The sequence below is a fragment of the Nestor notabilis genome, unplaced genomic scaffold, assembly GCF_000696875.1.
Source record: "Nestor notabilis isolate BGI_N333 unplaced genomic scaffold, ASM69687v1 scaffold5852, whole genome shotgun sequence".
Taxonomy (NCBI): domain Eukaryota; kingdom Metazoa; phylum Chordata; class Aves; order Psittaciformes; family Psittacidae; genus Nestor; species Nestor notabilis.
Window position 1 is genome coordinate 12,496 of NW_009919551.1, and position 17,904 is coordinate 30,399.

The 17,904-nt window shown below is 36.7% G+C and overlaps 1 protein-coding gene across 1 annotated transcript in view; it reads right to left on the reverse strand.

Annotated features, from left to right (window-relative positions):
• The window catches only part of LOC104402403 (catenin alpha-3-like), a gene marked incomplete at its 3' end in the record, with an annotated part of 15,950 nt that extends 3,411 nt beyond the window's left edge, over window positions 1-12,539 (reverse strand). The window contains exons 1-2 of the mRNA XM_010010275.1: window positions 12,422-12,539; window positions 5,515-5,707 (exon numbers count right to left, since the gene is read on the reverse strand). Coding sequence (XP_010008577.1) covers window positions 5,515-5,707; window positions 12,422-12,523 — 295 coding nt within the window. The remainder of the gene's footprint in view (window positions 1-5,514; window positions 5,708-12,421) is intronic.
• Window positions 12,540-17,904: the final 5,365 nt, after the last annotated feature.

Sequence of the window (17,904 nt, forward strand, 5' to 3'; positions counted from 1 at the left end):
CCAGCCACAGGTAATTTAAAAAAAAAAAAAAAAGTTAGGGGATCCATGCACTATATCCAGCACCAAAAATATCCAAAAACTGTCATGGCAATTCCTTTAAAAACAATCCAACTGCAAGCCTGTTGGTAAATTTGCTGTTGGTAAATAACTGACAAAAGGCACACACTTCTGCTGGGCTGTTAAGGCGATGGCTAGCTGATGGCTGGCAATCTGTCTATACAGACACTTGCAGGAATACTACTAACTGCAGTGATTGGGCACCCCTTAGAGACAGTGTTCAACATCACAGTCTAACAACAGCTAAGTGTTCTCTATTGGTTTAGGCGAGACCATCAGAATTATGCTTTCTTCTTTTATTTCTTTGAATAGATTTTCTTTCTTCTACTAAATCCCATCTAAGGATCACATTTCTATTTGTTTTTACATCTGGTTTTCTCCTCTCATTTTTTATTTTTAACTGCAGCAATGTGAAACCCACATGGAATGCAATGAATTTATGCCAGTCTTGTATCCTCCCACAAGGAGATATTGTTGCCAAGAAAGTCCACTCCTGTGAACTGCACCCTTACAGGCTGGTGGATTTACAGTTCCAGAGAAATACAGTTGAAAAAGGGAGCTCATTGACTATGGGAGGGAGGGACATTCCAGAGTCAGTAAAAAGAGAGGATTTCAAACGTCCTAGTCTCAAACTTGAAAGAAAGGCGGGAGAAGGGGAGGGGAAGGGTAATCTCAACGGCTTATATTAATAATAGAAAACTTATAAACTGATTTACACTACTATTTGCAAACTCAATTTCCATAGGCATGAACTAACACATAAGCAGAATCACCACCAGAGAGTGGTTGGGAGTCAATGTCACATTAGAACACAAAACAACCTACCCTTGCTAAAAAACCAAGAGATTAAACAACACTAGTAACTAGTATAATCATCTGTTCTGCTCCCACAAATACGATCTCCATCTGCTACAGCAAATAAAGGATCCTGCTTCAGGCAGCCAGCTGTAAGTAACGCTGTAAGTAACACTGTAAATGTCAGGGCAAAGCAGATCGATTCCTTCTTCATGTTCCTAATATTCAACACCATGATAACTCAGATTCTCACAACAGCTTTCTGTAGATATTAAAGGACATTTTTCTCCTGCCACACAATCTCACCCCCACTCAGATACCACTGTATTCTGTTGCATTACACTTACTTCAGAACTTCATTCCAGGAAGTTCCACTTCCACATGTCATACAGTTCTTCCTAAAATGTAATCAGAGCCGCCACCACACACCCCCTTCATACCTTACACCCCTTTCTTCATTCCCTCTTTCCCACTCAGGAACACCTGACCCAGTGATGGTGATATCAGAAGCTTTTTCACAGGGCATCTGTTCTTGGTTTGATTAAAAGGGTATACAGGATAGGTTATTTTAAGCCACTTGACTGACTAAATTCTGTCTCCCAAAATGAAAGTCCCTTAGATGCAGACCATACGCATGTACCTCTTAATGCAGGATGAGAAAGCTAAGCTTATTTTTAAGACTTTTTTGGGGGACAAATAAGAATATGGTACAATACAAGAGATTACTATCCTCTTCCTGTAGTAAATATCCTTACAGTACGCTCCCCATCTTGCCAGTGAATGGTAGTTTCTTCCATGCCATCAAAGTCTTGTCTCCCCTGTTTAATACCAAGAGACATTAAATATGGACATCTGAAATATTTTTTTTTTCTGATTTCCTTTTAAAGAGTAACTGAAGGCTCAAAATGTAACTCCAAGTAACTTGCTTTGAATTAACTGTTACATGTGATGAAAGGCTTATCTAGGAACACACTTGAGCCTGATAACAGCTAAACACGTGGAACATTGACACTGCAATAGATAGAAACAACTCAGACAACTGTTGTGATTCTGACCATATATAGTCAGTAAGCAATGACAAAAAATACCAAACACTTTAGCTATGCCTGTACAACTGTTTGAAATCTATAAGCAACCACACCTTGACATAAATGCAAAAAGTCACTACCCTATGTATAATGCTTAGACTTCAGTGCATATTCCTAAGAGAACGTTTCCCTACATACACAAACTACATTGCTTGTCTTAAAATTTATTAAATATCAGAACTGGGACATCAGTTATAGGCTGATATTTAGTGTCAGAAGAATTCATGTTTGAACAATGCTTAGAATTATAGAATCATAGAATCACAGAATAGTTAGAGTTGGAAAGGACCTTCAGATCATCTAGTTCCAACCCACCTGCCATGGGCAAGGACACTTCGCATTAAACCATATCACCCAAGACTCCATCCAACCTGACCTTGAACACTGACAGGGATGGAGCATTCACAACTTCCTTGGGTCTTGCTTCTTACTTCTTTGTATAGATGTCAGTTATTTTTTTATTAATTCACAGCACATTATGAGGCAGAAGGCAATTTTTGAAATCTGGCAGCGAGAATTTTTCAAAATACTTGTATTTGGGTTTATTGCACTATTTTAGAATAAAAACGTGAACATGAGTACCTTTAACAAAGCTTCACCAAACCAGATCAACAGGAAAACATAGCATTTCTAGGTGATGCACACAGTTCACCACCCTGAGGTCTGCCTGATGACTCAGTCAGTAGAGTTCCAGAAGAAGGAGAATCAAGATGTGGATGGAGACAGGCCCTAAAAAGTATCTTCTCGAGAGGAAGCTCGAATCAAAATGCGGAGGATGTCTATATTAAAAGGATCAGCTTTAAGACTATAAATCTTTGATAAAAGTTTGCAGATGTCAAAGGAAGCAGAAACTAGATGTATCCAGCGAAAATGCCTGACATCCATTATAGCAACACCTTCTTTCAGGTGTCACTAACAGAACTCAATTGAATTTGAGAGACCAAAACCTCATCTACTGACAGTGTTTGTCAAGACTGAACTGTAGTCAGCAAAGCCATAGCCGTGTCCCCATTTCTGAAGACATCAGATGAGTCACTAATGCAACAGATTGATTAAATATGACAAATCTTCTATTTATCTCACTTTCACTGTTCACTTTCATCCTAGTATTTTGCCCCTTTCTTCCCCAAAACATTATTACGAGCAAGATTAGCAGCAGCAACTTGGAAAAAGCCTATCACTCCTCTGAAAGGAACCCCTATTAATGAGCTCCAAAAGTATCAAAGCAGCATTTTCACACTGGCAAATGACATTCAAAAGAAAAACATTTAATACTCATGTTACGGTCTTCAACTCAACAAGCTGAGTGACACAAGTGAAAATGGAAGAACTGGTGAGAGAGTATTTATTCTTTCCAGATGGTGTGCCACTTGGGGAATGATAGCTTGGTTCACATCCGAGTGAAAATACAAGCTGTAGCCACATACAAAAACTCATAACTTATTTAAGAGCATATTAATAAATATAGCTGCTAGTCACCACAGAAGTATGCCCACAGAAGATTTAACACTACATGCTATCACATGCGTGGCAGGTGTCTGCATACAAGCAGAATTTATGACTTCAAAGAGCTTGAAGTAAATAACATGAGACAATCATCATCATCATCAGAACGTGGCTTGAATAACATATAATTACAATTGTTACATCTATTGTAACAATTGTAACTGCAATAAAGTTACATCTAATGTGGCATACCACAAATTAAAAATGATACACAGCTTCAAAAGACTAAAAATATCTGCAAAATTAGCAAACTGCTATTTATTTTAGAGTTGTTCACCAACTTCTTAAAATTAACTTGTGCAGTTTGGCAAATTCTTGGAGGAAGATCAGCTGTGAGCACTCAACTTGTCATTGCATAATGGTAGGTGATAACATGGACTTAACTTTCTTTTAAAATGTATGAGGTGTATATAGTCTACTTTATGTATTATTTATTTTTGTAGTTATCTCTGGTCTTGGCTGAGAATCAATAAATAAATTGATAATGTGAACTATTTTTATATTATGTATAAAAATCAATATGAAACTATGTATTTTATTCTTGTCTTGTGTTATCAGCCTAGAATGGATGGGTGAACTTTAAAAGTACTCCAAAACGAATGATTTTTTTAAAAGCTTCAGCTGATAAGTGTGACAGATAACAATGACACTTGCTGGTCATAATGCTTTTAATCACAAAGGACCTTAAGGTATCTCAGACACCATACGCATATATCGAACTCTAAAATGCAGCCACTTCTGGATTCCAGAGGAAGCCAATAGCTAGTAATCACTACCCTGAACAACAGCAGAGACTCAGAAACTGCCCCTGCTGTGCATGGAAGATGACAAAACAAAAAAACCAAAACAAAACAAAAAAAAAAGAAAACCAAAAAAAAACCCCAACACACCAAAAACCCCAACCTGATTAAGTTGCAGCTTTAGTAAGAGCAGGGTGATATAAAGACCTGACTTAAGTGGCTAACACACAGTCCTTCAGCCAAAAGTTGTCACATGGCATAAGAACATACAACATACTGCTCAATAGTGAAAAGGCAACTGAAGCCCGCTTTGCCCTTGGTTAAAACCAAGTCTGGTTATGAGCTCATTCAATAACACGGCCTGACAATAACTTTATGGTACAGACCATTGTTCTTTGCATGTCTGCTCCCACTTATTTGGGAAGGCTTCCATCAGCCCCTCTTAATCTGATTCCAGGCAACCCTTGGGAACCATTTGTTTACAAAATTCACAGAGCACTGATGAAAGGACGTAATTCTCAAATGACCAGGCACTAGAAGCATTACTCTTCTGTCCCTTTTTCCCTTGAAACCTTCTTGTGAATCAATTTTCAAGGTTGATTTCTGCAGGAACACATTCTGGATGTCTGTCATCTGGCTTATTACTATTAGGGCTTGGCCTTCATATTTACCCAATAGGCCTTGATTATCCATGAGGAGAGTAAAAATTAACAAAGCAACAAGGAGTGTGAAATAAAGCAGCTAATACAGTATGCTCAGTAGACTGTAAAATTCTGAAAGTCTGAGTGGAAACAGGGAGATATATCATGAGGAAATGGAACATGGCAAAACTCACCAAATATGAGCTGCTCTACCATGAAGGAATGACTCTTGGAGCAGGTTAAAGAATCCATCTTTCTCCTACTGAAGTCTCAAAACATACATCCAAACAGGAGAATTACACCTTCCCAAATTAAGTCCTTACTACAGCACAAAACAGGAAAGATTTCTGCTTTTAAATTTTTGACTAAAAGGCCTTAAACCCAGATACAGGTAAATAGTTCTTTTCAATAAGAGCATTAGAGCATGCATTAACTTCAGCTTGTGCTTAACAGCCACTAAAATTACCAAGGTGCATCCTGTCTTACTTGGAATATTTTCCCACAATGGGGTCCAGCTTGCACACTTTACCTCCTTTCAAATGGTATATGAGAACACTAGACAACTCAAAGTTCAGACATTTCTACATCATAATGTATTTCTAATGGATATCCTAGCTCATTTTGATAGCAGTGTTACATGGTTAAACTAATTCCTTGCAGTGCCTAAATCAGTTTTCATATACTTACTCTCTTTCTGGACATCAACAAGTGCTGCACGAAGTTCCTCTTTAAAGACAATTGCTTCCTTGGCAATTTTTTCCCCCTTATCCAACAGATTCCATGTGGCTTCTTCCACAGAAGCTAACAAGACACGAGCTCTTTTGGAACGGCCCTTTTTCTTACTAGAAGGATTCTGTGGACAGTTCACTAGTGTTGTAACCTACATTTAAAAGAAACAAAAAAGACAATAGAGGTGTAAGTTCAATATAAATTCAACTATTATAGTTCTCAGATTTAAAAAAATCAACTATAGTTAAGAATAAGCAGTGATGTTACCCCTGGTTTAGAGAGAGACAGGCAAGCTTAGCATACATACTGAGAATGGGCAAAACTATTGAATTGAATCTGACAGATAATTTTACATAACATGCCTCATCTTTGTATTCTTTCTGTATGATCAAAGCGAAGTCAATAGAAATCTCACTGTCATATTAACCCTGATGCAAATTCCTGACACTGCTTATTTTAAAATTTCTTCATGATGAAAAAAAATTACTACTGCTATCTAAGGAAGCTTCAGCCAAGGCAGGAATTATAATCAGTGCTGAATCTTTCCATCTCCCAAGCCATCTCAGAATTAAATACTCCAAATGCATACAGACACATTTCAAAATGCTTTCTCTTCTTATAAAGGAGGATTGCTGTAGTCAGAACTCAGCACCTCAGAATTCTCAGGGTGCTCTCAACATAATTGTACATCATTTTATCCAGAATATAGGTTTACTACAGCTTTGTTCAAATTGTTTTTTAACAATGCACTTCAACATCCATAAAGAACTTATTTTTATACAGCTTCCCACTCCACATTCCTCATCATCTGAGCACAGCCTCCACATTCCACAGAATGTTTCTAACAGACTATTCTCTAGCACTTTGCTTGAGCTGTGATGCTAAGGAAAGAATCCTAAAAGATTTTAAAATAAAAAAGTTTTATACAGGTATTTTAAAATATACTTTATTTTCATTAAGTTCCTTGATGTTTCTCAATTCTCTTTCTATTCTGTTCTCTGTGTTAGAACACGGATAGTATAATATTAAGTACAGATTTAGTCTTGGAGCTCAATTAATAGATTTTATATGCATATAACGGCTTCATTTTATTAAATTACATTCTAATTATAGAATGGTTAGGATTGGAAATGACCTTAAGATCATCTAGTTCCAACCCCCCCTGCCACGGGCAGGGACACCTCCCACTAGACCATGTCACCCAAAGCCCTGTCCAACCTAGCCCTGAACACTGCTAAATCATCAACAATATGGAGTAAGCAAAGCAAAGCTGTGTACAAATTTCTCAGTCCAGCAGGCAAACTTAGCTAACGGCTGCAGTACAGCCTGTGGTTTGAGCTGCTCTGTGGAAAAGGGCTCCATTCACAGGTAAATGTGTGCTAGCTGTGCGCCAGCTCACCTTTAGATCTTATTCATAAAACCACACGCTTCAGTGCTTTTCACGAATCAGTACTTTCAAAAGTAACTGACAAACATCCTCTGGGAAGCATTTCTATAAACACATCTCTGATAGACAAAAGCCCTGACCCCTACATCATTCATGTGGAATTGGGGGGGGGAAAAAGGACCAGCCACTTGACATTGATGCTTGGGCATGTGACAATGGAGAGAGTAACATAAATAACTCTAGCTTAGATTGTTGAAGAAGGCTTGGGTATCTTTCTGACTGTGGCTCAAAGAAAGTAAATGAAATTATTTATTGCACATAAATCTGCCAGCTGGTAGAGAATGCACTGGGGATAATAATCTTAATATCTTTCTTTTTTACAAACCCTTTAACATTAGTTCTAGAGCATTTAATGCAGTTTCCATGATTATATTTTTTAAAGTAGTTAAAGAGACTATAGGCTGATACTTCCAACAGGAAAGACATAAAACACTGTAAAAAAATTAGACATTGCCCCAGAAATACGTCAAGTAAAAGACTTTGTGTCTTAACTATTTAATCACCATTTCCAGAAAATGTATTTTACTTCTCAGATTTTTACTGTAGTCTCCTTTATATGTAAAATACCATTCTGTGTACTGTTTATTCATATTTCTTGAAGGAGGAGGAAAGGAAACAAAACAAATAGAAAAATATGAAAAATTATTCCTGCAGGTGAAAACTCTTGACTGTAACACTCTTCATCTTCAACATCACCGTCAGGAAATATTAGAGGCAGCTTCTGATCTCAAATACAAGTCAAAATTTGATAGGTCGTTCTTCACTCTTGCAGATTAAGTAATACAGAACAACTACTCTGAATTCTCTAACAGAATCCCAATAAGGAATGCAAAAATTTTATGCAGATCCTACACAGAAAGAATTGAACTACAAAGTAGCTCATACAGTCTGCCCCTAGGATTCTCTGTCAACACAGCTTGTGCTGTAGTGGCAGAATACCAAGTCAAAATGATATCATTATAGAGAAAGAAAAAAAAAAAAAAAAAAAACCAAAACCAAACATACTCCCATTAATCCTGCTTATGCTCAATTGCATTTCCCAGTTATTAACACCTTCTTACTGCATACTACAGCAGGTCTCCCAGGGTTCAATGGAAATCCTTGTCCAGAGGTTATTTTGTATCTCTGGTAGGAACAACAGAGCTGTACTAGAAGCACAAAGCTTTAAGAGATATTTTGAAGCCCATATGCCATCACAGCTGCAAAGCTGGATTATGATGTTGTGGCCCATTACTGCCATTATTTATTAGGCTGAAGGGGTGGGATTTTTTGTCATGATTATCCCAAATACTGAATTCCTAAGGAACTATGCAGTAGTTCTTCCAATGATATATTCAGTTCCTGCCAGCCCTTATAGACAATCTTTTAATACTGCAGTCGTTAAGAAAACAATGCCTTGGTATCTTGGGTATCAAAAGATTTGGTTCACCTTTTCTATTCATATAAAATTATTTTAAAACATCATAAAGCTTTTTTAGTTTAAAATTTATTTCAGTGTAACTACAATCCCTAGATATTTGAAAAAAAACAAGACATGAACTCAGTGATCCAATGAGAACAGCAGAATTGTTTCAAACCCTGCTCACTGTTTCAATTCCAAAGTATTGCCCATACAAATAAATAGTAGTTAATCACAATTCGGTGTGCATAAAGCAAACTCACCATAACTAAAGCTCATCATATTAAATCATCAAAACTCATCAAAACTAAAACATCACATAAAACTAAAGCCAACAGTATAAGTTTTCTGTGTGAGCAGACTTCTGTCAGTGTGGATGACAGGTGAGAGTAAATGACTTTCAACTTGCCCATTTTTCATCAGTGAAGCCAGGGACTCTGAAATACATGGATGTTTCTATATACTTCATAAAACTTAACTGTCTCTTGCAGCCATAAACTTTCCTTAACTTATATGTATGTATAAAAATATAAAGATGTGTAAGCAAGAGGTTTTGGGGAGGAAAAGGTCTTACAAATACTTGCTTATGTATACGTACACACACATAATGCATATATTAAGTATGCGTGTATAAACATACAGAAAGCTTTATATACAATATCCAAATAAGTGGTAAATTCACAGCTTATAAGACTTGCAATGACTGCAAAGGCAGTTATGAAGTGTTTCCTGCATTAATTAATGCAGCAATATGAATCTCATCAAGTGATATCTTTCAAAACTTTTACTTGCAAATAGTTTGCTACAGAAGCAAGTTCATACCTAGCCATAACTGTAATCATTACATAGTATAGCAAAGATATTAGACAGACCTCAGTCTCTCAGGATGACATAAAACAAGAGGATATTTTCCGTTATATTAATTGTTATACATTGTAAATCTAGCAGAAGTATAACAAATACTAGACATCAACTATACAAATGAAAATGCTTTATAATCTACTGATTGCTTCACACTACTTCTCCATGACAGACTGCATCTCTAACCCCTAATAAAACCCCAGAATTAAAGAACGATTGTTTGTCTGAGCAAGTACTCAATTTACATTAAGGCATCTGTCAGCTGAACTACATTAATTTTGACTACCATCATTTTTAATGTGCCAGAAGCACTGTCAGAGAACTTTACCTGAAAGCCTTCCTTTCAAAACTAATGTCCTTAAAGCACCTGGAATAATATAAAGGCCACAGACAGATGGAACCCCTTCTGGTGAGGGGGCAGTTGGACAGGATTAAAAAAATTTTTCTGCAATATATAGTAAACAGAGTCATACAGCCCCATGAGAATACAGATTATATGGCTGGTCACAGAATTACACTAATGCAGTTATGCCATTTCCAGCATATGAGTTTCTCTTTCTGCAGAGCCTTTCACAGCACTTTCCACTAAATATGTAAGTTTCCATCCCACAGCTCTGTTATGAAATAAACAAAGCATTAAGGTTGGGAGGGGGAAGAGACAGTCAAAATTGTATTCTCGTTGAACCAAAGCATTTCCAGTTTTGACAGACGCAAGCCTTTTAAAGATGCTTGAGAAGAGCTTAAAAATACATATAAAAAAATAGATTGTTTTATTTTAGAACTGTACTTTTTTGTTATGTCAGGGGGTTTTGACCCTGTAGAACGCAGGCCAAAATTTATGTTTCTTCAGCTCCTCTAAAAACACCCACAGCGTTGCAGCTGCTTGAGCACAATCGGATGTACTGGTATACGAGAGAAGGTTTTAAAATGCAGTCTATTATAAAGACCTCTATTCCCATACTCTGAAACTAATTTTATAATCCATCCTCTTATGATGCTCCAGCTTGACAATTTCCCACAAACCACTGAACTGTTAACTGATGTTTTATACACTGTCAATCATACACAAGCGAAAATAAATAAATCAAAGCAGAAAAAAATGCATGAGAGGCAGGTGGAAATGAAGTAATGATAAAAAGAAAAAAGTTACTTTCTGAAGAAAAGAATCTTCCAGAAGAAACAAATGAGTAAGGGAGAAAAAGAAGATCAAGTCAAAAATAAGAATAGAAATTAAAGAAACTGGATGAGTTAGGGAGAGGCAAAAGTTTCAAATGGGGAAAATACAACTTTATTTATTAAAGAGAAACTTATTTCAATGAATTAAATGATTTTTAAAAGCAACTTTTCCTATAACTAAAACATGATCAGCACTTCTTTGCTTTTCTTAGCTTTTAGTGCTCATACAGCGCTTCTGGAATAAACAACTTTTCCAACATGACAGTCCAAATAAACATAGAAACCATCATACCAAACACACTCATAATTTTATTGTCCTCATCTTTCATCTCTCTATTCTTCCCTTCAAGCATTACGTGCTGCCTCTTTAATTAGAATCTGACTGTTCCCCTGTATCTGTGATCTGGTCACCATTCTTTGGCAAGCTCAGGGAAACAGCATGCAAAGGACTGGCTACAGACAAAGAAGGAAAGACGTCATCAGAGCAGTGTGTGTGTGAAAAGAAGTGCGCTCCTGGAATAACAAAATTTACCATGTACCTAAGTGGCTAAGAGCAGTCAAATGAGGTGTATGAATTTTTTTTTCCTTTAATATCTGTCCAAGTAAAATAATAATTGTTTCAGTCATAATTCAAAGGTTAAAAAAAAAGTTGCAAATGGAGAAAAATGAAATAATCAAAAACTTGGTAGATAAGCCTTTACTTTTTTTCTATTAACCTGTACACCTCCAATTTTTACATGTATAGAAATAGAGTAACAGCCAGAGTACAGTTCTCTATCTGGCTTTGCTTTGTGTACCTAGAGTCATCCTCCCAGTAAGTTTTATTTGTCGATTGCAAACATAACCTATTCAACAAAAAGTTACTGTCTTGTAAGAGGCATCACTCAAAGAGCTCAACCAACTATTGAATCTACTTCATAGCGATTATACCTGACCATCTTCACAAGCTGAAAAACAACAAAGTATTCTTTGTACATTAGCCAGTGAAAGAAAATTCTGAATGAAGTCACAGCTTTCTGCACCTACACAAACTGCTGCCAGAGCAGAGACTGCCAGGTAAACACACCCTCAGGCACCAGGAAAAGAATACTAACTAAGAAGTATACAGCTGCGATAAGTAGACTGATCTACATCATCATGGCAAAGCTGAAAGACAGTGATAAGCAGGCATCCTTGCATTATGTGTAATTGACTAATTAAATGCAGGCACCCCAACATTTTTGTTCTAAGTACAATGAAGAGAAATTCAAAACAGCTTGAGTTTCAAAATAGGTATCCTTTCTGTTCTTTACCCTGAACCATATCGATACAGAGGTCTTTTAACACGTTCTTAGTTATATACATTATTTGCAAAATGAGGTCAGGCCTGCAAGTATGTCCTTTCAATTGTATTTAAAAAGTCATTTGTAATCCATATCAAAAAAAGATACGAGAGAATGTTTAACACACTAAGTACTGTATATTTAACCAGTTAATACTTGAAACGGAACTGGAATATGCAGTGAAATTGCTCCTCCTAGAAAGAAAGTTTTATTAACAAACCTGAAAGCATTTTTGTAAATCCATTCAGTGCAGACGCAATTCTTTTCAAAACACAGATAAAGAAACTCACCTACAGATTTCAAGGCTTATCTTTTCCACCCTGCCCACTGCTTGCAATACAAAACTTTTCACGTGTTGGAAATCCATTTGCAGTGTATCTACGTTTAAACACCCACAGATAATACCATAGAAGAGACTAGCTAGAACATGTAACATTTTCTATGATATACTGTGTAGCACTTGCAAAAATGTAAGTGACTACTGAATGACCAAATCTGAAAGAGGTCAGATCCTCAGGGACAGTTTCTGAGCCAGAGTAAACTACGAGTACAGAAGAGCTGTGGGTATGCCTTTCATAATAGTGTCTGCAGCCAGAGTTCTTCAGCTTTATTCCTTTTCCTCTATAGTTATCCAATTTATTATCTGCTATACTAAAATACCTGAATTATCAATGGTTCCAATAATTTCTCCACTGTAAAGGTCTGGATCTGTAGATCCCGAGGATCAATTTTCAGTTTAATGCTTGGCACTTTTGTTGACATTTCACCTAGGTACAAAAAAAAAAAAACAAAAAAAAAACAAAAAAAAAAACATGCCATAAGCAATTATTAGCCACAACCACAAGTCTCACTGCCCTCTGTCAGAAGCCAGACACCACCTCTGTACAGTCGGAATACAGAGGTGGCTCCAGCCCAGGCTTAGAATTTCAAGAGATTAAATGATTTTTTCAGATTCCTCATTCCTAATTGTGAAAAAATATGCAGATACATCCATAAACCGTAAAATTACAGATTTAAAGTACATATAATTCCTTGTCTTCCGTTCCAGAGAATTAACCATCTATTAAAAAAATGCATACAGATAACTGCATTAGAAGACCTTTGAATATAAGTTCTCTAGTAGTCAATAAAAAGGAGCTTTAAAGCAAAATTATACATCACATTATTGAACTTACCACAAAACAACAACATTAATGCTGTCTGCATAATACCTGTATCTTACCAATTCCAAATTGCAATGGTCATAATAAACTCTTTAAGAACAAAAATACAGCATCCCTTACAAGTCCTGACAATTAATAGCAGGAGAAAGCGAAGCATTTAGTTATTTTACACCCTGCAATAACAAATATTTTCTAAGTGTCAAGAAAGCCTATTACTGAAGTCAATAAGACGAAAGTAAAGCTAAGTAGGGTCTTTCAAGTGAACAAATCATTCATTAGGACCTTGATCCAAAGTCCACTGATGTTAATTTAAGGGTTTTCACGGAGTTCACTGGGCCGTGGTTCAGGCCTTTAGATGCAGTGCAATGTGTGTGTGCCAACAAAGAGTTATAACTGTGCTTTAGTAGGAGTGCAACCGATTATTGTCCCAAAAATAAAAGACATTTTAAATTTTCCAGTAACTTAACTTCCCATAAAACATAGCTCTGCAGAGCCTTTTTAGCCAATAAACACTTCAAACACAAATATAATGGATATCTGTTCTTTTTAAGCAGGACTTATTACAGCCATTGCTGCTGTATAATAAACTAATAAGGTACTGCAATTGTGCAGACTTGAGAGATACGTTGTTACCTTCCAGTGAACCTAGCATTGATTTAATACAGGACAGTAGGTTTAGGGTTTCTATAGCAAGTTCTGTAGAAATAGATCTGAATTTTTTATCACAGAATAGTCATTCCACATTTCACTTGCAAGTAAGGATAGTAACGACAACTTCTAAAGAATTAAGGTTAAAGGTAGTTCAGTGGTTTACTTTTCTTAGTAAAGGTTATACATGTGCCAAGTTTATTCTTTTATTACAAGCTATACTAGTTGTAGCCTTAACTTCCCACAGCTTCAAGCTGCACACAGTCAAGTGACAGCATATAGCATAAAGAACTGATTTTTCAGATTTAATTCCAAGTCAAAAGATAAAGAGAACAAAAACTTGAAATCAGACTGACCAGACTTATATTTTTTTCTTCCATGGACATTAATAACAGAAAGAGAACTATAAAAATGTCAATGCAAATTATTTGCCCTATTTTACACATTTGACTTTTAGATAGTTGTACAAAACTCCAAGGAAATAAAGCTTGAGACCCCAAATCACCAGTGTCAGCAGTCCTCTTTCTGGCCAGTGAACCGGTAGGTAGGATACTCTCACAGTTCTGAAATACTCCAGTTTAACTTACCCCTCTGTTTGAAGGGAATTGAGCCCTCTCACCATTCACTGTTTCAGAAACAAGTGGTGGCTTCTACTCAGGAGAAGGACTGCAGCCCTTCTACTAGATCAAATTGCTATGTATGATGAAGATGTAGCTATGCAAGTGTACGGACCACACTTCTTATTCACGAAGCCACACTGCAACTGTTACAGAATGCTTTGAGATGCATGACTCGGTGCCTTCTGCTGGTTCTGTTTTATTCAATGTAAAATATTTATTTACTCACTGAGCTCAGAAAAAAACGAGCTGTAAAGGCTGGTAGGTCTGGGCATGCTCCCAGAAGGCAAAGTACTTTATTTCCAAACTTTGCTTAACTTATGTTTTCAGAATTTCAGACAAAGGTTAACAACAAGTGACAGAAGACATCAAAATTCAATGAACTCAAAATATCTACAAGCACATTCAACATAATAAATGTCCTACTGAATCAGATCAACAGTCCATCTAGCCCAGTATGTTTGCTATGGTCAGGCTATCAATTCTTAACAACACATTGTATACACAACAAAGCAAGAAATAAGGCAGGTTCTTTCCATCTGCTGTTTAGTAAAGGAATGACCAAGAGACAAATTCACAATCACCAGAGGGCTTCCTACAACTACAGCTTAGGTCATCATGAAAAAAACAACACCTCCTGTTTTTTTTATACTGTGCATGTAACATCCTTGGTAAGCCAAGCTCTGCAACAAGAGCTTACTTTTACAGCTTAGGCCAAAGACATACCCACTCTGTGCTCACACAAACAGTTGTGGGGTTTTTTACTTTTTACCTAGAGTGATCCGTCATGTTAATAGCCATTGGTTCTTCATGTATGGAAACTAAAAAAAAAAAGTGAAACCTATTTCTCAACCATCTAACTCTCTGGAAATACACTAAATATATAATGATGTAAGTACAGCCTGTAAATCCCAAGAGTGGGAGGTCTAGTACAAAATGCAATCTCAAAGGGACAACTGCATCATTTTATTTAACAACGAACATTCAGAAAGGTTGTGTGTCTGCAAAGTTGATTAAAATTCAGGCTTTCTTATAGCTACAGCTATAGAGTTATTTCCAGCAACATTTGTTTTGCTAGCAAAGCAGCTATCAGTGGCCTAGAAGCTAGGTTCCCACTGACATTCAGACATACACATAACCTCTTGAATCAAAGAAAGCAAATATAAATGACACCTCCTTTTATAACCTGTTAAAGTAAACTTTCCTACACTACTAATAACTTGCTCTGAAAGTCTCAAATGTGTGTCACTGACATCCCTGGTCTTCTCAATTAGCTCTAATTCCAAACCACATTGGTTATTTAATAGCTTCTTAAACTGCCTCTCCTATAACAAAAAAGCAGCACATGGCCGATTCCACAGTGTTGGCCTACCTGTCAGCATGATGGTGCAGCCTATGAACATACAGCAGAGAAGCACCCACCCTGCTGAAAAACTGCTTCTGCTGTGACCACCCCTGAATCAAAAAGCTTTTAATTCAAGAAGGTACTCTCCTCCAGCTTCATTGGGATGGCATCAAAACACATAATTTCACACCCTGAAAAGACAGACTTTTTTTTTTTTTTCTTTTACCATCTGCAATTCACTGGTTCTCTGAATCTTTGGTCAGCACTTCAATGAGTCTGTCTTTCATTCACACACACAAAAAAAAATCTTTATGATATTGCTGGTTCACAACCCTAGTATTTTACATTTTCACAAGCCTCCCAGTACACAGGTATTTCTGAAATCCATCACAACAGTTGCAAATAGAGGGTATTGACTGTGCTGTGCATTTTTTTTTCTGGTCAACACATACACCAGTTGAAGGGGACATGTAAGAACTGGATGGAGATAGCACTTCATGCTTCTACTGAGATTTGAAGAAATCACTAGATGATTTTCATTTTACTTTTTCTGCAGGTACACTCATGCTTAAACTTTGCAGTGGCTTCCCCTCAATTCCTTGATAGAAGGCTATTAGCAACTAGTTTACTCAAAATTCAGAAATAAAAACTTTGCTGCTTACAGTAGGAGCATTTTCCATTTTCCCAGCACAACTTCCTATACTACAGGTCATCTATAATGCTCAGATCTGACGAAATTTGGCTGATAAAAATGCAGCTGTTAATTATAGTCATTCCTCACTAGAGACCACTGTGCTCCAGAATCCTGAGCAGTCTCAAACTTGTGGAGCGTTACAAATCCAATTCCACTTCTGCAGATCTGAAAAACATGAATCCATGTGCCGTGACTTTCCCCTTTCTGGGTTTTTGGGTTGTTATGGACGCTTTGGGGTTTGTTTTTTAACCTTAGCATATTATCTAACATAAGCATTTTTATTCTTTGCTTGAACCCTGGCTTGACAGGCGTTTGAACTAAGCAATAGCTTTTTAGCCTTGGGTCAGGCCCATAACTTACCATTAACTGAAAGTCAATTGCAAAAATAATTGTTTCTGAAATTTTCAATTACATGCTAAGGTATAAATAACCTACTTAAAGGCTTACTTGCTGATTCTAGTCTTTTTAGTCTTTTTTTTTTTTTTTTTTTTTTTTTTTTAAGTAAAATGCTAATGTGTCCTCAAACCTTCTTAAAGCAGCCAATATGGAAACAAGCTTGCAAGCCAATGCAGTGAAAACTACAAACTCTTAAATTATTTTGATGCCCAGACCACATACTTCTAACTTATCAGACTCTCCTGTTATTTACCATATTAGCTAATCAGTATTTATATAGGATTTTTTTTTAATCAAAGGAAGGACAACAGTTGATACAGAAAAATATGCACCCAGTAAAGATTATTTTGGGTTTTTCGCTGATATTTCCACTTAGAAAATGAATTTGTGTCCTTCTAGATCATCTTAATTAAGATGACAAATTTTGGTGCTTGCCTCAGGAAAGTGAGAATTACAGTCCTCCACCTTTTTTTTTTAATATATATGCCTACTCCAGTATAATATGCCCTCTAATTACAGTGGGGATCTTCACTGCAAGATATTTTGGTAAAAGGCTGCTATAACCTCACACTCAGCTACATTAACCTTTACAATAGGTGATTTCAGCACTGTAGACCAGCAGCTGTTACAACACTTAGGATGTTAAGCATGTGTCAGAAGGTACACTTGTGTCTCAGAACAGTCAGAAAATCAGCCACTTGCACACTCCTACCAAGTGCTACAAACTTTAAGATAATGAGAATTTTGTCTTTTCAGCAGACACATCCAAACTGAAACTGCTGCGTCTGTTGGTGTAGGATAAAAAAAGACACCAGAAAAACAAAGTCAGTATTCATTTGCAACACAATGTGAACACAGTACCTGCAGCTTTTAAACAATCTGTAAGTACACTGTATACAGGCATAGATAGGCTAATTAGAAAGCAGGGCCAAAGATATTCTGCATAAATTAGAAAATGCTAACTTTAGAATCCATTTCCTGCTAGATCATTAGAAAGCCAATAGCACATCACTCACCTATCCTAGAATATACACGGTCCATATTCAGCACTAAAGCAACTGTCAATGTAATTTCCTTGTGTTAGGAACTACAGTGCAACTGCTATGGCTCACTATTTGGCTTCTGAGGCATCTGCAAGGGACTGCCTGACAAGCTCTCCAGTGTATTTCAGGATGACTGACAGGACACAGTGGCTGCTGGAGGGGTGGCAGGGGGATGGGCATCCTTAAAGCTATATACTAGAGCACAAAAATGTAAAAAAAAAAAAAAAATAATAATAA